Consider the following 23,308-nt stretch of genomic DNA (forward strand, 5'->3'; position numbering starts at 1 on the left):
TGGTCTACACCAGACCATCACTATCTGCAGGAACATTTTTGGTTAAGAGGTTTATACCTTAAAAATACATATTACGTATTAGATTCCACTGTGAAGTAGTATAAATATAAAAGTGATGAAAATTGGTTTTCCACAATGGGTTCAAATAAAAATATAGTAAGTCTGTATGTAGCATTATTTTATAAATATATTATATGCTTCAAAAATGCACATGAAATCAAACATTTTAAGTTTATTGATTCTCACAGAGGATCTTTTGATGATCTTGTCCTGCTAATGGCAGATATAGATGGCTCCTTTCTATTTGATACTGGTACATTTGAACGGTTATTAGCTTTAATGCTTTCAGTACAAGCAACATATTTTGTAGGCAAGCATTTTCATCAGTAGAAAGGGTCAGGAATTATTCTTTTTTAAGAAAACAAATTTTTGTTACTGAAACTGAAATATGTTGCAGACACATAAGGTTTCATAGACATTAGGGCCGGAAGGGATGTCAGAAGATCACTGAGTCCAGCCCACTGCCCAAAGGGCAGGAAGTCAGCTGGGGTCAAAGGATCCCAGCAAGATAAGCATCCAATTTGCTCTTGAAGGTGTTCAATGTAGGTGCTTGAACCACCTCCGCTGGCAGACTGTTCCAGACCTTGGGGGCTCGGACAGTAAAGAAATTCTTCCTTATGTCCAGCCTGAAACGGTCTTGCAGGAGTTTATAACCATTCGATCTCATCATCTCTTGGGTCGCTCTGGTGAACAAACGTTCCCCCAGATACTGGTGGTCACCCCGATAAACTTATAGGTGGCCATCAGATCACCCCTGAGCCTGAGCTTTTCCAGGCTAAGGAGATCAGATACATCTTTGTTTTAATTAATATTTGCAAGCCTGAAAGTTGAGGTTGTGCAGGACAGAGTCTGGGAAGACCTAAAAATCTGGCCATAAACTGCAGCTTTCAGAGCTTGCCACAAAGCTAGAGCTAGCGCTCACAGGACTCCTAGGTTTCCCATTCCATAAGGAGAGACTCCGGAGCCTACCACTTACTCCATACTTTCCAGATGGGCCACAATTCCCTGCAAGCAACCTGGGAAGCCTTCTCATTACTGGAGTCAGCTGGCTCACCTTTGGAATTTTGTAGAAAAGTCTGATTTTTCAAAAAGATTTATTTTTTAAATTTTCCACAGAAAATTTAGAGAATAACAACAAACCCTTTTTTGAAATGTTCAGGCAAAGTTATTTGGGTAGATGTGATATGTTTTACTAGACCAAATGAGTAGTTAGAAAGAAGTTCTTTGCAAGCTTTTGGGTTGGAATTTCCCAAGGAGGTTCAAACAACTCCACTTTTCATGCGCTTTAAACTGTTTAGTTTCTTTTTGTATTTGGCAGTTAGGCTGTCTAGGATAAATTGTATTTGCTCTTTTAAAACAAGAATTTGTGAACATTTTGAGAGACAGCAGAAGAGAAGGCAGGGAGTATAGCATCATTAGGGACTGAAAGGGATTCTTTATGTCAACAGGCTTGCCTATTGCTAAAGAAAGCACAAAGATCAAGAAGCAGAGTTAACTATGATTTCACAGTACAGTACATGCATTTTTGTTTCTTATTAGCAGTTTGCATGGAAAGCTATTTCTATTTCAGAATAATTTGGGACCATCTGGCAGCAGCTATAGTAGAAGTTAATAGATCTATTATGTCACTAGAATTACAGAACTTTCAGAAGAGGAGATAGGGCTGCAGTGAATGAGGTCAGGATAACAGACTTTTTAACAAGAAAGCATTAGTATTTGCTTTCAGTCCTGTGTAGGGATCTGGCCATTTCTCAGGTATCTTTGCAAGGGTTTTTTAAAGATATATTTTCAGATCATGAAGGCTAACATTATCCAGCTTGGGAAAAAGAAAAGGGATTAGGGAACGTACAGATCTTTCATGAAAGGTGATTCTGACAGTGGTTCCAAGCCATGGAGACAGGTTTCAAACAAGCAACAGCATTAATGGATATTCTGCATAAGGGAAGCCTCTTCAAACAGTAGTTGCTTAACACCCTGTTCACATCCTATTTTGGGAGGTGTGTCTACAACCTAATGAAGGGATCTCGTTCTACATAATATGCATTATGGGCTTCTTTGAAGCCTTTACAAATCAGCATGTTCGTTTCCCTCCCCGAAAACACAATTATGTTAGTACATGTGGCTTCAAGTCATCATCACAAGGAGTATTGACATTAAAAAACATATTAACCAATCTAAGATTTAAATTAGGAGAAGGAAATATGTCTTTTCTTCTGAATACCAAAATCTGTACCTAATATGACAATATTACCTACAGATAAAATATCTGCTATCTGAATTTTATTTTAAATGTATTTCAGAAAGTTTTGGTAAAGGTTGGAGATTAACCAGCAAAATATGGGACACATTTGTTTAGACAGGGAGCAATTAGTGTGCTGCACAATGAGATTTACCAGTGTTAGATTAAGGGAAGCAAAACCCGCAACATCTCAGAAATGAACTGAGGTCTGAGTTGGATCATATAGGTATGCCAAGTCACAAAAAGATGCGACCAAACTACTGTCCAATTCTCTGTGTGTTTCTCAAAAAAAATGAAAATGGAAACATACAGACAAGCAACGATTTATAGCCTTCTCACACATTACAGAAAAGAAAAACAAACGAGTAATTCTTCAAACCTTTCATCCAGCAGCTGTGTATCTGGAGTGTAGATGTAAAGCCATGCTGTTGTAAGGGAAGTGAATGATGTGGGACCAATTACAGAGAAACCTGCCTTAAGTGCCCACCCAAATGGCTAGCAAAAAGCTGTCTAATAGGAATAGTCTCTAACTAGAGGTCAAAAGAATATTTTAGTTAAAACTTTGAGATATTTTAATGTAGTCCCTTGAGACTGGAGCTTGCTCACTGACGGATATTTTAGTGCAAGTACTGCTGTAATTCGGAACAGCACTCATAATAATGTCTCCCAAGCCTGGATGCCCTGGTGATACTCCAAGAAATAAATTACTCTGAGCTTCAAAAGTGATTAATAATATATAGGGGTGCACCGACAGAGATTTTTGGGGCCGATACCGATAGCTGATTTTAAGGAAGCATATTGGCCGATACCTATCTGATTTCTGATACTAGACTGGTGTGCAGCCGGTAAGTCTAGTCTAGTAAGTCTGGTGGAAGGTAAGGGGGAAAAGAAGGGGCGTGGGAGGTGATCAAGGCCCCGACAGTGAGGGAGGAGTGGAGCTAAGGCTGGGGCAGGGGCAAGGGCAAGCGCTGCCCAGCTGGGGCACAGCAGATGCAGGAGGGAGCTGCTGCTCATCTGGGGGGTGCAGGGATGAGGGGGCGGCTTCCACCACTGCACACCACTTGTCCAGGAGCTGCGGGTCCACTTGCCCAGTGGTTCCCACATCTGCTCATCTGCTCCTGCTGCTTGTCTGGGAGGGCAAGGTGGGGACGGGGGTTGTGTGCCCCCAGATCTGTGTGGGGTGAAACTATATATAAGACTGAAACTATGAGGGAAAAATGGTTTTGTGGGCAATCCACTGGATGAAACTAAGATACCTGTGTTAAATTTCCAAGTCTAGAAAACACTTGTGGAAATTTAGACACATCACAAATTCTGTGTCTGAGTTGGCCAAATATACACTAACAACAGCACTTGCATAACTCACACAAATGATTTCATATTTTCATAGTTAGTAGGGTCGGAAGGGACCGAGCAGATCATCAAGTCCAACCCCCTGCCATGGCAGGAAAGAGTACTGGGGTCAAATGACCCCAGCAAGGTGATTGTCTAGCCTTGTCTTAAAGACCCCCAGGGTAGGAGCCAGTACCACTTTGCTTGGAAGTTGGTTCCAGATCCTAGCCACCCTGACAGTGAAGTAGCGCCTCCTGATGTCTAATCTGAATTTACCCTCTGCCAGCTTGTGACCGTTATTCCTAGTCACTCCTGGTAGTGCTCGGGGGAACACGGACTTCCCCAGTGCCTGCTGGTCCCCTCTGACTAGTTTGTAACAGGCCACTTGATCCCCCCTCAACCTTCTCTTATGGAGGATGAACAGGTTCAGGTCCCATAGACTGTCTTCATAGGGCCTACCCTGCTGCCCCCTGATCATGTGAGTGGCCCTCCTCTGGACCCTCTCCATGTTGTCCACATCCCTCTTGAAGTGCGGCACCCAGAACTGGACCCAGTACTCCAGCTGCAGCCTGACCAGTGCTGCATAGAGGAGGAGTATCACCACCCTGGACCTGCTTGAGATGCATCTGTGGATGCATGACAAGGTACGGTTAGCCTTCCTGACCGTATCCCCACACTGCTGGCCCATGTTCATTTTGGCACCAATGATGACTCCAAAATCCTTTTCTGCCTCTGCACTGACGAGAAGGGAGTTCCCCAGCCTGTAGGTATGCTGCTGGTTCTTCCTCCCCAGGCGCATCACCTTGCACTTGTCCGTGTTGAATCCCATCCTATTCTCATCCGCCCACCCCTGTAACCTGTCTAGGTCTGATTGTAGCCTATTCCTTCCTTCTAATGTGCCCACATCCCCCCACATCTTAGTGTCATCAGCAAATTTGAACAGGGTGCTTTTTACCCTCTCGTCCAAGTCACTGATGAAGATGTTGAACAGTGCAGGCCCGAGGACCAAGCCCTGTGGAACCCCACTGCCCACATCCCTCCAGGTTGAAAACGACCCATCCACCACCACTCTCTGGGTGCAGCCCTCCAGCCAGTTGGCGACCCATTTGACTGTGTGGGTGTCGACACCACAGTCCCCCAGTTTCTTAATGAGAACGGGGTGAGAGAGACTGTCGAAGGCCTTCCGAAAGTCCAGAAAGACTATGTCCACCGCTATCCCTGCATCTAAGGATTTGGTGACCTGGTCGTAGAAAGCCACCAGGTTGGTCTGACAGGACCTGCCTCTAATGAACCTGTGTTGGTTGTCCCTAAGCATTATCTCCCCTGCTGGCCCTTCGTGGACATGTGCCAGAATAATTATTTCAAAAAGCTTATCCAGGATTGAGGTAAGGCTAACTGGCCTACAGTTCCCTGGGTCATCCTTCCTCCCTTTTTTGAAGACGGGAACCACGTTGTCCCTCTTCCAGTCCTCTGGCACCACACCAGAGCACCATGAGTGCTCATACAGCCGTGCCAGGGGTCCTGCAATGACCTTAGCTAATTCCCTCAGCACTCTGGGGTGTAGATCATCCAGACCAGCTGATTTAAATACATCCAGTCCCTCCAGAAGTTCCCTGACTAGATCCTCCCTGGCCCATGGCCTAGGTGTGCCTCCCCTGGGATTTGATGATAAATTAATTAAGGTTTATGAGTTCAGGTACTATTATGATAGGGCACCTAGAGTAAATGATACGGAATTCAAGGGACAAAGGATTTTAAATGATTAAGAATGATAATTTTGTTATAACTTATTTTGGGCCTACATTAATCAAATACCACATTATATAACTATCACTGAAACAGCAATGCTCATTTTGGAGCTGTAATTTGTCACTGAATTTTTTATCTGGTTTGTAGGGAAGAGAGACGTTCCCCAATTCAGTGGAGATAATGTGTTGGGACAAACATTCAAAACGCCTGAGCCAGAATTGATTTGATCTTTGCAGGTTAGTCTAAGCTGGCTAGGCTAAACCAGTTTGTAACCATACAGATATCCCCTCCAGACTGAAAAAGTGCAGTCACATGCCTGTACTGGCTCAGGCTACAAGCCAGGAGGCACTAGAGCAGCCCTCCCATCCCTTCCATGGTGCTCAGTTGAGGGGAGGCATGGCCAGGACCCAGCAGGATGCTCTGATTAGGGAGGGGTTCCCCACCTCCTGGCCAGCCCAGCACAGAATTGATAACACAGTGTATATCACCCCTAACTCAGTGTTTATCACCCCATTAAGAAAACAACAGAGGGACATTACCAGCTACCTGTTGATTCTGCCTTTGTCTCATCTACCACAGCACGGACCATAGCCAGCATGTGGTCTGCTAGCTAATGCTGTGTGTCTGTGTAAGGCAGAGGGGAAAGGGGAAGCAGAAGCCAGACAGACACCTGCAGTCTCTACTGAGCTGCAGCCAGGGAGCAGAGGGGAGGGACCAGCTCTGCTGTGGAGCAGTGAACCCCACCCAGCCCAGAGAGCATGCTGCAATGCTGGAGGAGTCTGATTTAGCTTAAACCAGCAAGGGGTCTGGGACAGAAATTGCCAGTTTGAGCCAAATCAGTTAAGTCTGATACTATGTTCAACAATGTTTATCTCAAACTGGTTTCAGACATTTTCAGATTGGTTTATGTGCACTGAACTTGTGTTCTGTTACAGGTTTAAACCAGTTTCTGATTACTTAAACTGGTTTATGTGTAATGTCTGTCCCTAGCCAGAGAAATTCTCAGAGGGAACTGTGAGGAACGACTAACAGCTCAAGGCTGTAATTGTCAGGATAACGAACAGTGGGTTTTAGATATCCATATGTCTGGCTTGAAGACCACTTCAAGCAGGAAAATCAGTACCAAATGCAGCTATGTGTTAATTGTTACACTTGAGTGATGTTAATACACCTGGTAGAACTGAATTCACCCAATTTAAAGCTCACTGGGGTGGGAGGCATGAGAAAGTTCATATGTTACAGTGAAGGGGTAGAAGAGTAGGCAGTTTTCAGTAAATTTTTATTTGTTATGTATAAAATTTTATTCTTTCCTATTTCAAATAACCTGAGTTACTAAAATACAGAAAACAGAATGGAAAATGTCACTATTATTGTTTAATTAGTAACAATTGTCAGAATAACTTTTATTTTGCTTATAAAGAATAGATGTCTGTGGCAGTTATTTCATATTTTAAATACCTAATCTGATATTATATTTCAGTTCAAAGAACTAACTGAGAAAAGATGCTGTAATCTAATCATACCACAATCCAGGTGACATCTGTACTAGGCAGAATACTGTTGTTATTCTGCTGTCTAGTTGCTGTTGCTGAGAATGATGAAGTAGCGAAATTACATTTTCCCATTATTATTTCCAGACACTCTCTGGCAATGGTTTGTTGACTCTAATAAAGCTTCAGACAAAGCTGTCAGCAGAGGAAATGGCAGAAGGAGAGCAAAGAACAACTTCCACAACAATACATGAATCTAAAGTCTCAGTGATAGGTTGTGCATTTCCTGATCAAATTTAATGTGAGTGTTTCAGAATCTATCATAAAGCTGCAGCTGAATTCCAGAGGGATAAATGTATTCTATCAAGTCATGGCACTCAAGATTCTGACAAACATAAACACATTATGAGGGATTAAAGAGTTAGAAGCCTTACCTGCTATAGTATTGAGGAACATCAGGTATTCAAAGTTAGAAATCTCCCTTCGCTGCCAGCGCTGAGTCATGTTGGAGGATTTATAAAGCTGTCGGGGAGTGGCCAGAGATATTCTCCTAGGAATTAAATTTAAAGACTGATTATTTTAAGAGCTTCATTAAATTTTAAGATGCACAGCAAACTTATTAGTGTGATTAATTTCTCAGTCTCCCACAGACTATTTTATTTTATGTAATTAAGTCAACAAAACACTACCACTCTTATTTGAGTAACGACTATCTCACACACACTCGCACGCATGCACACACATGCACACACAGAATCTGTATTTTATTTTAGTAGTGTAGTGTGGTGCTACAAAATCGTTATAATTCAGAGCAATATTTTTCAGGTTTGACTGTGCATTTTGTGCATGGGGGTGAAGTGTAGTATATTACGTTCTGTATCACGACTGTAAGATTGTTTGAAACAATGGAGGGGAAAAATGCAGAACTCTTGGTAAATTGGTTTTAAAGATATAAAACAGGGATAGTATTCCTTTTTGTATGCCACAGGGGTGTTTTAAGACAAATTCATTAAGGTAAATGAATTCTGGTTTAAGGTCAAGCCAGTAGCCTTTTTGGCAGACATGCCACAAATTAGATTTGTACCCTTTCTGAGTGCCAAAGATCCCCTACCTGCTCTGCCACTCTGCTTTCTGCTCCCTGTCTGTCCCCTGACTGAGCTGCTGCTTTGCTTTCTGCTTCCTGCCTTATGGTGGAAGCATCTGATCCTCTGCTTTCTGTTTCCTGTCCTATTTGCCACTATTCTGCCTATCCTCCCCACTGCCCTCCCAATCTACCATGTGCTACACATAGAGGCTGTCCATGCCACTTCTGATACCTGTACCACAGGTTAGCCATCACTGCTCCAAGCAAATGGATGGCCACCACTGCTCCAAGCTTTACTCTGCACAGGAGTTTGTGAAGCCCCTTCTTGTGGCAACCCCTGCCTCCCTCTCTGTTCCCAAGAAGCTGCATGATTTTTTGTCATATGATCATATATTTTTCTTAAGGATTTGTTGAGGGGAAGATGGGAGTGCTATAGAAGGAGGCAAACATTATTCTTGGATTTTGGAGTCTCTTACAATCAAACTGAAAGGGCTTGTTTGTTTGCAGGATCTGCAAGTGTAACTGCAATTAGAGTATTATTATGGTTATTTAATCCTTTATGTTATGTTGTCATCCCCAGTCCAGTCAGGATCAGGGCTCTATTATAGAGTCTGTCAGTGTCATAAATATGGTACCAAAGGGCACAATTTGCATTCAGTAGACCACTACAGTTTATGAATTCCAGATTTTATTTCTGAAAGTGCTATTTAGCAAAGAAACTACATCTGAGAAAGATCTAAGTGGTATAAAACTTAGCAGTCTATGTGCTTAGCAACACAGATTACTTCTCTTCACAATCTTGTTTGAAGCATTTATCCATCCATAGGAAAAATGTAGGGCTGTGCAAAGCTTCGGGTACTGATTCAATTTGGAGGAGATTTGGCCCAATTCAGTGGCTGAATCTCCAAATCCAAACTGAATCAGGAAACCAATAAAAAGGTCCAAATCAATTCAAAGCTCTGTGAATTGATTTGGAAAAGATTTGGAGAGCTTTGGAGATTCAGGCAGTCCCCACTTGCTACAGCACGGAGCTGGACCCAGACTCCACGCCGGTAAGTAGGGGATGGGGTTGGAGGAGTGGGAAGTGGATCATGGGGGGCACCCCTACCCAGCCCCATCCTCTGCCTACTCTCCCAGCCCCTCTGAGCACCCCTGACCTCCACCTGAACTCCCAGCCACATGAATACCTGTCCCACCTGGCCCCAGCGTCCTGAGGTTTCAAAAAAAAAAAAAAAAAAAAAAAGATCTGCACTCACTGGCTGCTGCCAGGCAGGGAAGGGAGGGGTGATCCTCACTGCCCCCAATGCCCTTCACTGTATGAGGGGCTCTGCCATGAGCCGCCATCCCCTGTCCAGTCTCCCAGCCCCCCGTTGATTGCTGCCCCACCACGCTCCAGCTCCCGGTTCTTTAAAAAGAAAAATGAAAATGCTCCACACTCACTGGCTGCTGCAGCAGCTATTAGGGCTTCTGGGGGCTCGTGGCAGAGCCCCCCATGCAGTATGGGGCAGTGGGGTGCAGCAGGGATTGCCTCCCCACCTGGCAGCAGCCAGTGAGTGTGGGGCTTTTCGTTTTTTGGGTTTTTTTTAAAGACCCAGGATGCTAGAGCCAGGCAGGGCAGCCACTGACAGGGCTAGGAGAGTGGGCAGCGGATGGGGCCTGACTGATTTGGAAATTTGGCTGAGTCAGTGGTGGCCAAATCTCTGAATCAGATTTGGCTGAATCAATTCGGGACAGTGATTTGAATCACCGAATCAAATCACTGTCCCCGAAACTGGCCGAATCGGAAGCAAATATTAGCCACTTTGCACCAGCCTAGAAAAATGTTAGCTATCTTGGGGATTTTGTGATCTCCCACAATCCCCTTCCAAAGGCAAAACCAAACTCTTGACTAATAAAGGGAGGTTTGCAAGTCCTGGAAGGAGAATTTTTGTACAAATCTGACCTAGACTGTGGAACTCACACAGCAAAAGGTAAAGAATGCTGTGTACCCTGCCACTTGCAGAACTAATTAAATGCTTGCCTAAATTTTTTTTTTTACATAGAATACAGATAAAATCTTCTCCTCCTCAAACAAACATAAATACATAAGCTAATTAAAGTATGTCTCCTACACGAGAGAGAGAGAGAGAGAGAGAGAGAGAGAGAGAGAGACTGTTATTCCTTTTCTAAATTAGAAACATAGAAAAGAAGGGCTGAAAGGGGCCTCTGGATGTCATTTAGTCCACCCCCAATCAAGGCAGGATTATTCTCATCCAAACCATCACACACAAGTCTGCGTTAACTTATTCCTAAAACCACACAATCAACTGTCATGCAAGGCATACAACCCTGTTACTACAAGGCATGTTGCCTAAGACACAAAAAGAATCCTAAATTTGCCATCAGTAAAGCAAGGGGGTGATGTTGTCAGTGTCCTTCTACTACAAGGGTTGTTAAAATACACCTGAGAACTAAGGAAGAGGGCCATGCCCCTCACTACAGAGGAAGGCAACCCCTCCCCCACAACGGTTCAATCTGACCAGGGGGTAAAATTCCTTCCTCACCCCAACTGTAGTAATTGGTCTGATCATAACCTAGGAGAAAGACCCTTTAACTGAGAACCTCTGGGCTTGAGTCCCAGCAGGAGCACTGGCAGATCCCAATCAAAATCCTCACTTAAGAAGTAGTCATATAAAATAGTTCCAGGGGCCAAATTAATACTTAGATAGAAGGAAACGTGCAAATAATATTTAACAGTGTCACATAAAAAGTGGGTGAAATGCTCATGCACACAAACACATATTTAGATACCTATGCATTAGGGATATAAATACCATTTAAAAAATCCATTTAACCTGTTGAATTGGTATGGCTACCCCCAGCCTGGCCCACTTGCGGCTGCCCACCTGGCACCAATAGGATGCTGCCAACCCCCTGAGATGCAGTGGGGACTCATCGGCTCCCCAGGGCTGTGTCTCATGATGAGTTAGGTGGGTGGGTGGGTTCTCTTCAGACCTGGGTGCACTTGGGGAGCGCTGTGGAGATGAGCTGAATGCCTGGGGGGAGCCACCCTGTACCCCCGTACCTCCATCTTGCCTCTGCCAGGCCCTGAAGCCACCAAAAGTGCCCAGAGAGCTGAGCTGCTTTCCTTGTGGATGGCAGAGTAGAGGGGAGGGTGGATTCGTGGATCCTGGTGCCTGCCATGAGAAGCCTGGGCTCTGTGGTAGGCAGCAGAGGCCAGACTGCTCATGGCTGGTGGTGGGGAGACTGCAAGCAGCTGCACCGGGGCTGCAGAGCCTAGTTATATATACTAGTCCCACCTGCCCCGCCCCCACTTCATTCCCCTCTCCATCTGCTGCTCCTGTCTCCCAGGAGGGGGAGGGTGTAGCTGGGAGTGGGGTGCAGTGCTAGTCATTACACCTGTATCCCCCCTTAATAAAATACTGGATTCATCCAGGCATACACACAGAGGATACAAGAATGCATATATGCATAAAAGAAGTATATGTATAAGGCCCCTGGCAGCCATTTGAAAAAACAGCCACTGGAATCTGAGGAATTTTATTCCCCACCTCAAACATTGCATATCCTGCTATGCCACTATGGAGTTGTTCATCAAGACTGGTCACAAACAACCCTGGGTCTTGGGACTCAGAGCTGCTCCCAAACCAATCTCATATACTGGGCTGTGGGTAGCCTTGGGACCTGAGATTGTCTGGGGCCAGTGCTGACAAGCAGTTGATTGTTGGCATCAACCGCAGAGTGCCCCAGGCCTGGTTCGAGACATGAAGCTGTCCAGGGCCAAATGGAAATCCAGGACTGTCCAGGACCGGGGCTGACAATCAGATGATTGTCAGCACTGGCCTCAAAGGGCCAGTTGTAGACCTGGGGGTATCTCTACCTGATACTGACAATCAACTCAAGGCCCTGATCTGGAACACAACATGTTATATAGTCGATTTAAGACACCAAACGAACCAGCCACAGAGATGTCCATTATTTATGGAATGTTATTATGGCTGCTTTGCCATTTTATGGTGTTATAAATTGGCTGATTAACACATTAATCATGGGATAAATGTAATGTCTGCCAGGGGCTTACGTTGCCAATCTGTGAATAACTAGGGAACTCCTGTATCTAAAATTAGTAAACAAATTCTTACACAATTGCATGGATATCTTTTTTAATCTTGGTTTGTCCTTGAATAACAGTATATAAATTCATATCAGTTCATATATTCTTATTTCTCTGCAAAATGTAGGTAGCCCAATGCTGTAAAACAACTGACACATATATAGCATACGCTACTCAAAATTTTACAAGTAATTTCCATTCCATTGGCCTTGAATAAATAATGTAAAATTATTTTAACATACATGTTAATTGAATTAAAACAATGTAGGTTAATTATTGGTGTTTTTTGTAATTGTGCAACACTAACTAAGCTGTGGTTTCAGCGAAGTGGCAATAAGGGTTACTACTATAATAAAGATAACTAAAATTAAAAAGTATTTATATTAGAGATTTCTTAATTCCCCAATGCCAAAAACAACTCATATGCACCAGCACACACTACTGACTGGTTTTAGACCTGATCCTCAAGGATATCTTACAAATGTGCAATTTGTCCCCGAATGCTGGATTTTGTATTTGAATTCCTAATTTGACTGAAATGTGTTGGAAAGCAAATATACCCAGAAAACTGCCTTTTGTATATATATCTAAGGAGCTGTAAAGACTGTAAGTTATTTCAGCAGAGACTGAAATAAATTATGCACAATAAATTGGTTCCATACCTGTTCCATTTCAGATAGCTCAGGAAGAACCTACTGCTATGTGTTTTGCTAAATCTGCCCATCTTTGATCAAACTGTGCCTCTTTTTGGATATGGCAACACAAATATGGAGATGTACATATGGCTGCGTTATCTTTGTTATGGAGGATAGCAAAATCCCAGCAGATCAAGAGCTAACCATAGAGACTACATAAAGACCTCCTGATGTATAGTAAGACTACCTAACTTTTCAAGTGCTATGGTGCCTTAAATATGCTTACTAAACATTTACGTAACCTTTTATGGGGGAAGAAGTTACTATAGATGTGGGGTAGAACCTTTTGTTTCTTACTCTAGTTATTTGCTACTTAGTGGATGTATCTACATGTGCAAATGCTCCAAGGTGGGTTTACTCGAGAGTAATTTACTCTAGAGTAAACCTACCCCAGGCAAGCATCAACACATGCAGAGAAGCAGGAACAGATTTGTTGCTCATGGAAGTAGTTGGCCGTTGGCCCAGCGCTGGCCCCCTGCAGCAGCCATGGGGAAATCTAGGTTCCCCTTGGTGCTGGCCCAGGGGCTGGCAGGGAGCACAGGGCTAGGAGACAACCATTTCCTGGCAAGGGATAGGACACTGCTGCCTACCTGCTGCCAGGGTGGGTTCTGCCACTGGAGCCCAGGGCAGGACAATGTACCCCTGTCCCACCAGCAGGGATTATAGTTCTGGAAATGGGAGAATCTTAACTCCCAGACTGAGCTCCACAGTAACAATAAGAATCTCCCAGCCCAGGATCCGTGACTGCGGGACCAGGACTGAGAGATAAGAATCTCCCAGCCCTCACTACCCGATCATGATAATGAAGCAAGGGCTGCAAGCTCCCTGCTGCCAGGGCAGGGGCACACTATTCCTGCCCAGGCTCCGGTGGTGGACCCCACACTGGCAGCAAGCAGCTCCCAGAGGCAGGGAGCAATCTCTTGCCTCCTGCTGCCCAGCTGCCCAGGAGCACATTTGCTGCCAGTCAGCCATCTATGCGTGGCATACTGTGCAGTAAGTAATCAGGAGTAAATTTGTTGCTTGTATTTACAGGTAGTAAATTCACTCACGATTAGAGCATATTACTGTCCAGTAAGTGCCTGCATGTGTAGACAGTGTTGCTTAATGGGCAGTAATTAACTCTAATCTTGACTAAAGCATCTTGCATAGACAATCTCAGTTATCTCAGTCCAGTCTGCATAAGTACTTCACCAAAAAGTTCCTACCTCCAGGGAAGAAAAGGTTTGGAAATGTCACAGATTTCTTCTAAAAGGACACTAATCCAATAATCATTCTTAATCAAAGCTTTAAAAAAGACTTTATGCTAGGCTGACATCAAATCTGATTTTTTTCCACCTCTCTCTTCACCAAAAGCAAGCTCTACAACCAGCCAGAATGAAATCTGGAAATCCATCACCAAGTCATTGATGCAGAACAAGTGGCAGCACTGAGCTGACAGTGAATTGAGTCACAATACCAGCTGAAAGAGACATTTCCTTTCATTGAGTAACTTCATCATTTGTATCTCTTCTTCTTAATAACTGGAGGCATTATTTCATATTAATGACTAATGACTCGTACAATTTCTGCTTGAGGTACAAGAATATCTTTAAGTGAAGCACACAAAAAATCTTTTACCTAATACCTTTCATTTTGCATGTTCACAACTTAAAAAATATTTCAAATAAAGTATTTAACCTTTTATATTAAAACAAACTTTCCTGGCTGTTACTACCTTATAAATTTGAATGGAGAGTAAGTTAAGGTCAAGCTGATAAAGCCCTGAATTGGCCTTTGAATTGTGGAATGAAATGTGGCCATTACCATAACTAAACAAGACCTATGTGAGACTCTAGAGACAGCTTGAAATAAAAAGTGCAGTTTCATTTTTCCAGTAGTATCAGACATGCAGAAATTATAACCCTGGTAACATGTTTGAGAGCACAAAGAAACTGATGGTATCAAAAATGAAACCAGAGGAAATGTATTTACTACAGCACCCAGACATTGCATCTAATGACCAGTCCTCATAAAATTTAAGCTATAAAAATGTTATTCACAGGTTTATGGAAAACTATGAAAAACATGATAAGAACACACACATGCATGTGCTATCATCATTAATACTATTATTTGGATTAGAGTTGCATAAAATAGCCCAGCCCTGGCCCATGCTGGGGTGGTCCCCATAGCATGTGGTGCAGCCTGGGGCATGTGGCCCCTGGCCACTAAGAAGTTGGACAGATTTGTAGTAAGACATAGGATCTATGCTAAAGAGCCCACAGGATAATTCAAAATCCAGGAAAGCACTTATTAATCTGTTTAATGTTAAACGCACAAACTGAAGAGCTTGCTGGATCAAAATTTAGTCAAATGGTTGGAATGGCAACAATGAAACAAAAACGTAAGGGAGATTTGTTCGAACAGTTGATCAAGGAGCAGATTGAGAGGGAAATGCTATTCTCATAGCTTAGTTTATAGTTCCCCACCTTGAGTCACCTAAATTGGGTATGACTTTTGGAGGTGAAAACTGGGTCACTTAACAGTATCTAAATCTTGACATTTGAGAATTTGTCATCAAAAGTAACTAGTCCCCTTAGAAAGTCCTGGTAGGAATGTCTGAGGAAGGAATATGCAGAAACTAAGCTCGGAGACAGGTCAGTATGTCAGAGAGTAGGATGGGGGCAGAGTATCCTGTCTTGAGAAAAAGGAAATTCACTCACTTTACCTTCTGCTTCAGAAAGAACCAAGCCAAGATCTCTGTTCTGAACAGGCATACATTGGACCATGGTTTCTTTAAGCAAGTTCATATATCTGAAGAGTTCCCACCCTATCTGAACTATCTCATCAGTTTTTGAACTTGAAAGGTCCATCAGTCTCATTTTTTACTTTTGTAAAAAGTGAGACTTTGTTTTATCAGAAAGGGGGTTTTTTTTAGAGTTGGCAAGCCAGTCAATTGACTGGTCCAATAATGTCAATTGACCAGTCAGCTGACTACATATTTTCTGACCAAAGATTATAGCAATTTTACAAAAAAACCCAACCTACATTTTTTGCAGTTTTCAACAGAAATATGATTTTTTAAAATTGTTTTTGATACAATTCTTAATAGAAACTTTGTGCTTTTTGTGTGTATTATTTGGATCCACAGGCAATTTTTTTACAATTTTTGACTAATATTTGACTGGTAAAATATCCAACCATAATTTTTATTTTTATATGTATATGTCTATGTCTATATCTCATCAGAAACAAAAGTTAGAGCCTTGGATGACAGTGCTCTTGAGCTAATGAGTAGGGATCTCTGGAATTTAGGCTGGAAGTGCATGCAGCACAGCAGCTTCTTTAATTTTGGAGCTTCCCCTACGTGTCCTCCCTCTGCTAATCAGTGGTGGGGCACCATTGTTTGATTCTTGCCACTCATGCTCACCACCTGTGCATGAAACTGCAGCTCTTGTTTTCACCATCCAGCCATCAGGTGCAGGTGGTTAGCCACAAGTGATGGGGGCCCTCAACTAATCAGCGGCAAGGAGTGCACAGAAGAAACTCCAAGAATAAAGCCATCACTGGGCCACACACTTCTGGCCTGAATTCTGGAGATCCATACTAATGAGCTTACTGGAACATTCAGGATAAAGTTCAGAGCATCAGAAAGACTACTTTCCAAGGATGGCTTCATGGAGTGATCCAGCATAAACATCTGTAAATTAAGTTCCATGGATTTCAAAGTTCTTTTTCTGAAGGATTTACAAATTGAACATGAGAGTTACACAAGTTTCCTGGGAAAAACAGTGTCTGACATGTCTTTATTTACATGCGTTTTCCTATCATAGGAGAGACGAGGATATTTAATCTCCAAACACTTGGGATTAGACATCAGAAGGCTAGCTACCAAGAAAATAAAACCTCCAGTGAAGGGAGAAATGAAATATAACCCAAACACATGTCAAAAGGCAACCAATGCTAATAAACTAAGCTTAAGTTAACACTAATATTTGCATATGCTACAGAAAACCAGTTAAGTGTGTCAAAAAATGAATATTAGGTTCCTTCCCGCACATTGGGAGAAGAAACTGATGGGCAGATGAGCTATTCTGCCCTTTCTGGTCTCAGTGTTGAGCACTAGACATTAAGGATGCATGCAGAATCCCAAAGACACCTCCTGGCCAAAAGACTTCAGGCCTAAGTACAACAGGTAGTACATGCACAAGAAATAAGACAATATGGACAGGCACTTAAAGAAGAAGGTGTGATTTCCACTGACAATGGATTTAAGGTTGCTCAGCAAAACCAGGCCACTTGTACTTGCATTTACATATGGTTCTTGGCACCTAACTTTAGATACCTAACAATAAAACTGTAAGTCTATAACAAGGGCAGGCAATTATTTTGGGTGGAGAGCCACTTAATGCGTTTTGGTGAGTTGTCAAGGGCCACATGGGTAGCCCTGCACCTTGACAGTTGCCCCACCCCCTGGTTGCCATCTTGAGATCAGAAGCCCCATCCTGAGTCCTTTGTCACCAGAAGTCCCTCCTCTTGTCCCCCAGAAATACTACTTTTGGGAGGAGGGGTTGCCATCTTATAATCAAAAAGAAAACAAATCATATACTAGAAGTCAAACACCTACTATAGCATATTTTAATTTTATTTAAAAAAATATTTTGTCATGATTTGTGTTTGTGTAGTTTATATAGAGGTCATTGCATAATAAATAAATAAATTCTTAGCCTTGTATATTGGGGGATGGTATGTATGGTGGTGTGTGTGCATGTATATGATGCTGTGTGGGGTGTGTGCATGGATGGGGTTTGTGAAGGGGTATGGCTGTTTGGGGGAGCATGGGGTATGTTGGCGGGGTTGTGTATATGTGAGAAGTTGTAGGGGCAGGGTGTGGGTGCATGACATTTGTGCGGTGTGAGGGAGGGTGGGGAGTGTAGAGACCCCCCCCTTACTCCCCCTATGGTGCAGCAGCAGCAGGCAGGGATGCTTAGGGTGCTCCGCCTGGTGCAGGTGCCTGGTGGGGTACAGCTCTGGCCAGCGCTGCACGTCGCAGTGAGGGGCGCAGCCTCTGCTGGGCACTGTCTATTGCTGTCACACCACACTATGCACACACAGCCCCCTCACTCACACAACAAGGAAGGCAAGCCCCAGGTGCTGGAGCCAGCTGCAGAGTCTTTCACTCTGGTATACTCCTGCAACTGGGAATACCAATCAAGTGGTTGGGAGTGAATGGCTCCAATGTGCTCCCACAGATAGGTGTACTGCTCAGCTTACCAGCATTCCCAGCCATGGGAGCACACTGGAGTCTTGAAGGTTCTGGTGTGCACCCAAGGTGGGGAGTGCCAGTCAGTGCTGGCCGTGTGTTCAATTTAAGGCATGATGGGAACCAGCCATAAAATTATTTTACATTATTTTGTGTAATAACTTTGTGGCTTATCCCCTGTTTTATCATATCATTAGTTGCATGAAAGTGTGGCTTGGTTACTACTTACAATTAACTGGTTAATCACATCTTAAGTGTAATGTCTGCCAGAGACCTTGGAAAGTACAAAACACTAATGGGCTGTGGAATCAAAACCAAAGTCCCATGTTTTTTTGCCGTTTAGAAAAGCAACTCTCCCACCCCCAACTTAAAGCAATATTAAAACACGGCAATTCAGTTCATGACCTTATGTTTTAATATCCACAATAGCACATCAGTCTTTGCTAACACAGAGTCATGTAAACAAACAAACACGAATCCTGTTCTTTCTAGAGTTAAACAAACAAATACATTCACTTGTCTTATTTCTTATTGCTCAAAGAAGTGTACTCATTTGCTGGACAGGTAAAAGGTAAATTTAAATAATGTTTACATAATGCTCATATTCTATAACATGTCACATAATTATAAGGAATATTGCTGCTCAAGACACACTGAAGTGATGGGAATTCCAGAACCCTAGACATTAATAATGTTTAAATATTTGCAACCGAATAAAATATTCTCAAATATCAGCCATTGTTGTTTATTCCTATAAAAATATGAACAGAGAACAATAAATATTTTAAGGAAATTACCTGGCTTGTGGCAAACCATAGCTGGTCCCAACTCCAACACGAGGCAAGCTGTACACAACTTTTTTTACTGTGGCTTGGTCAGGAAAATTAAACATAACGGAGGCTGTGCCAAAAGGAGACAACATAACTTAGAAAAACACAGGAGCACAAAATCATGTTTATCTACAAAATACTTCAGAATATATTTTTCAAAAGACTTAGTACTTATTTGCAAAGCTAATATAGCTCCATGTCCGTCCTCTTGTGAATCAGGGCTCTTGAAATGTTTCACTAATTTCAAGGGTAAAGAATAGGTGCTCCTGAAATGTTCTGTGCTTTGAAGCTATCAGTTTAACTAACTGCCTTCTTTAGCACTAAATCTAAAAACATGTATCCCAGGCTTGTCTAAGATATACATAGGCTTGACAGGATATGATTTTTTACCAATAAACATTGATTTCACTTGTCACTCATAAACTGAGGGAAAGATCTTTCCATTGATACTCTTCAAAATTTATTGAATGGAGATGTAAAAAAAAATCTGGTATGGGGGTAAGGAAATCCAAGGCAGTGGGCAGTGTGCACTCCTCTGACAGCACTTGGATGGCCACTGCAGGTGCTGGGGACTGTGCTGGTAGGGCTGTGCTCAGAGTGGAGGTTGGAAGGTCACAGCTATTGACAGCCAGAAGCCCAGGGCTGTCAATATGGGGAGCTGCTTCCTACACCTGAGTTGGGTTGCCAATGCTTCTCCCCATGTTCACAGAACTCCAGAGCCAAGCTGCATTCCTTTTCTGGTCCCTGCCTGCCCTTTTTGATGAATGAACAGAATGGTTTAAAGCAGGTATGCTTTATTGATTTATGGATATTTACTTTAATATATTTTAACATGTGATTTTATAAAGCTTTTAACAGTATACTGCAATTACTAGAGATACACTGATACATTGGTCCAATATCAGATCGGCACCAATTTAAAGAAAATTGACTGTATCAGAAATCAGCCTGATGCGGCCAATAATTTGGCCAATAAATGCTCTTGCATGCATGAAGCTGCAGCGCAGCACATAGGCAGCGAGGAGCACAGCCTAGCAGCTTAGAGAGCTGCAAGCAGCTGGTAAGTCTGGTGTGGTGGAAGGGGAGGAGGGAGGAAAGGAGCATGGGGGGCAGGTCAAGGCCCCCACAGTGAGAGAGGAGAGGGGCTGAGGCAGGGGCAAGCACTGCCCAGCTGGGATGGTGCAGGCATGGGATGGAGCCACAGCTTGTCTGAGGGGCAGTGGGGTGGGGGGGAGCCTTCCACTGTGCACTGCTCATCCAGGAGTTGCTGGTCTGGGGCTCACCCGCTTGTCCGGCAGCTCCCACTGTTGCTCCTACCATTCATCCGGGGGGCATAGGGGAAGCCCCCAGATCTGTGTAGGGATGGGGCAGGCAGGGAAGAGCCCTGTGCAGCCCCGGCCTGTGCCCATCCCACCCTGCACAGATCCAGGGGCACCCCCCTGCCCCACGCCTGCCTGGATGAGCGGCGGGAGAAGCAGCGAGAATTGCCGGAGCAGCAGGTGAGTGCCGGACTAGCGGCTCCTAGTTTAGCAGTATGTGGAGGCAGGAGCCACCCCCCACCCCCACGCTTGCCCCAGCCCTATTACTCCCTCACCTTGGGGGCCTTGATCTGCCCCCCGACACACACCTTCCCTCCCCACTCCCCTTCCACCACACCAGACTTACTAGCTGCACGGAGCTCTCCAAGCTGCCAGGCTGGTATCAGAAATTGGATTGATATGGGCCAATACGCCTCCTTAAAAATCAGATCTCAGTATCGGCCCCAGAAATCTCTATCATGCACCCCTAGTAATTAGCACCCCTAGTAATTACTAAATTGTCTGTTCCCACCCCTCTAATTTCATGCAAACATGAAAATTTAAATTGAAAAAAATTGAAAGAAATGCTTAAAAACAAACATTGATTTTAGCTGTCCGAATTATTTTTTTTTTTATATATATATATATATATATATATATATATATATATATATAAAATTAAATATTACATCATTTTTATTGGTTGTGAATTATTTAGGGACAAAACTGCAAAATTCTTTTATAGTGTAAGTTCTCTCAAAAAAAGAAGTTCTAAGACTGAATTATTTGTTCAAAATTATTTTATACCTAGCAACACCATATTAAAATTATCTAAAAAAATAAAAAATAAACATTGAATTCTGCCAAGCCTAGATATAAATGTTTCCCTAAAAGGAAGATGGTGCATCACATGCTGAACTCTCTGATTAAGCTGTTAAATTCCGCAATCAGTTTTAAGATATTAATATCTGATGACTGATATATTTAAAAGTCAGTAGACCAGAGACTGGCTATACTTCTTCCTTCTTGAGTTGTAGGTCACTACTTACTTTACTGATCTCACATGGTGACTAGATTGTTGACACGTTTTATCAGCTATTTGCTTCTGTGGAGAAGACTGGTAGGCAACAGTGTTTTGACACCCACCTCTACAGAATGTCCAGGTGGTTATATTGTATTTTTGTGGTAAGACCACTGGATTTATGAATATTTTGGTGAACATGCTCTAAAGAGCCAGCTGGTGGGAAAATGATTTCTGATTTGCAACAATGTCAGGTATTGTTAAATAAAACACCATTTTGAAGGTATTTTATCCTAAAGATGAGCACAGCTAGGAACACAATGGGCACAGTATGCAATAAGTGTTAATGTACATTTGGGTTTTACAGCTATACGTGGTTTAAGGCAATCCTTAACCTGGGTTCAGTTTTCCAAAAGACAATAGAACTGGTTTCGTGACTTTGGTCTTTTCCTATGTGACTGGACACAATGTTCTTGTCAGTTTGGGACTAGGAAAATCAATATATGCCACGTCACAGGAGGGAGGGACTTGGTGGCAGAGTGGTTAAAGACATCTAATTATCGCTCCACAGTCGTGAGCCTGAGCCCCTTTGTGGACTTGTGCTAAAGACTTCCTCCCATTTGATATGGCTCTAAATGAGTGCCTGATCATTTGGGCTGGGGAACCAAAGGCAGTCCAGTATGATACCAGCTCCCTTACATGCTCGTTCTGTGAAATGAAAAGCATGCTCTAACTGCACTGGTCCTATGGATGTTTAAATGTTACAGGGGTGGTATGAGAAAGGATTTACTTCCAGACACGTTCTGAAATATTAGTGTGGACTAATTAACCAACTAAAATGGATTAAACAAACCGGGCCCAATAATTTAAGAATTCAAAAACAATTATTTAATACTATTAAATAAATATCATTATACTGGTTATGATTTATTTAGGGACAAAACTGCAAAATTCTTTAATAGTGCAAGTTCTCTCAAACAAATTGTAAGACTGAAGTCTTTGTTCAAAATTATACAAGGCTTTTTCAGTAAATAAATTCTATCTCAGAGGAGCTTTTGCTAACAGTTCACTGAAAAAAAAATCAATTTGTAGTGTTTTTCATTAGTTAAGTTACATTATGTATCATGTGCTCTGACCATGTATCTTATATATGAAGTTTCTGACGGTATTGCTTGGTATAAAGAGCACAAAATGACAAATAACTTACAAAATTAATTAACAGCAAAATTTTCAAGACTTATTTTAGAATTACAATTTTTTAAGGTTTCCTTTTAGTTAATTTAAGCAACTGCATATTCACCATATATCCAGCCATTCAGTCTTACAATTCACATTTGAGGGAGCTTGACACTTCACTCAAATATTTACAGAACATGAAAGCAAAAGGGACAAAAGCAAAACAAAAGGAAATTTGCTTAGTATTCTGAACAAACATTCCTGAAAAGTGGTTCCTGCATTTATCAATTTGATTGTTCATCAGCGTTCATCATAATCACAGTGACAAAGTAAAGTCCAATTTACTGGCCTCAACAATTTCTATTTTAGATATAATGAATAAAGAAAAAATGAGAAGAAAAGGAAAAGCTGCAGCACTTTTCAAAATGAAGTATAGCGTTTTAGTTTGAGGATGAATGGATACCATCAATAAAACTGACCAGAAACTAGCTTACACAGAACAACCAAAAATACATACTTCTGTTTGCCATAAACACTTCCAAAGCAGTGTTCTGAAGAAGGTAACGTCTTGAAAAAACAGCTCGAATTTCACTGAACATCCATTTTCCATGAAGACCTTCGGTGTAGGCAAGAACCTAAAATGAAAAAAGGAAGCAGACATTTATTAGATGTTTGCTTTGACACTACTGCATAAGAACACAGCAAGTGTTATGTATCAAATAAGAGAGGGTAAGATTATCCTGCTGAACTTGATGACATGCAAAAACACAAAGTTAGCAGTTGAACAGAAAAGCTAGTTAAAAAATAAAATAAAATGTGATTACAGTTCAAGAAGTGTTTGCAAATATGGCAACATGACATTGGATAAATCTGCTTCTGTTGTGTCATATCACATTATTTTATGTAGACCAAAAAAAATTCCAGTCAAGCAATGCAGACTGAATGGACTGCAGATAAGTAAGCACTACCAAATGTACA

General features: G+C 42.4%; 1 protein-coding gene across 12 annotated transcripts in view; it reads right to left on the bottom strand.

Moving 5' to 3' along the window:
- Positions 1-23,308, bottom strand: part of NBEA (neurobeachin) — an 835,610-nt gene that overhangs the window by 138,409 nt on the left and 673,893 nt on the right. For all 12 annotated transcript variants that reach the window (XM_090027554.1, XM_090027509.1, XM_090027581.1 and 9 more), the window contains 3 exons: positions 22,848-22,965; positions 18,803-18,905; positions 7,305-7,420 (listed from right to left, as the gene is read on the bottom strand). In XM_090027554.1, the coding sequence (XP_089883680.1) occupies positions 7,305-7,420; positions 18,803-18,905; positions 22,848-22,965 (337 nt within the window). The remainder of the gene's footprint in view (positions 1-7,304; positions 7,421-18,802; positions 18,906-22,847; positions 22,966-23,308) is intronic.

The sequence above is a fragment of the Crocodylus siamensis genome, chromosome 1 (genome assembly GCF_052110815.1).
Source record: "Crocodylus siamensis isolate JL-2025a chromosome 1, ASM5211081v1, whole genome shotgun sequence".
NCBI classification, from domain to species: Eukaryota; Metazoa; Chordata; order Crocodylia; family Crocodylidae; genus Crocodylus; species Crocodylus siamensis.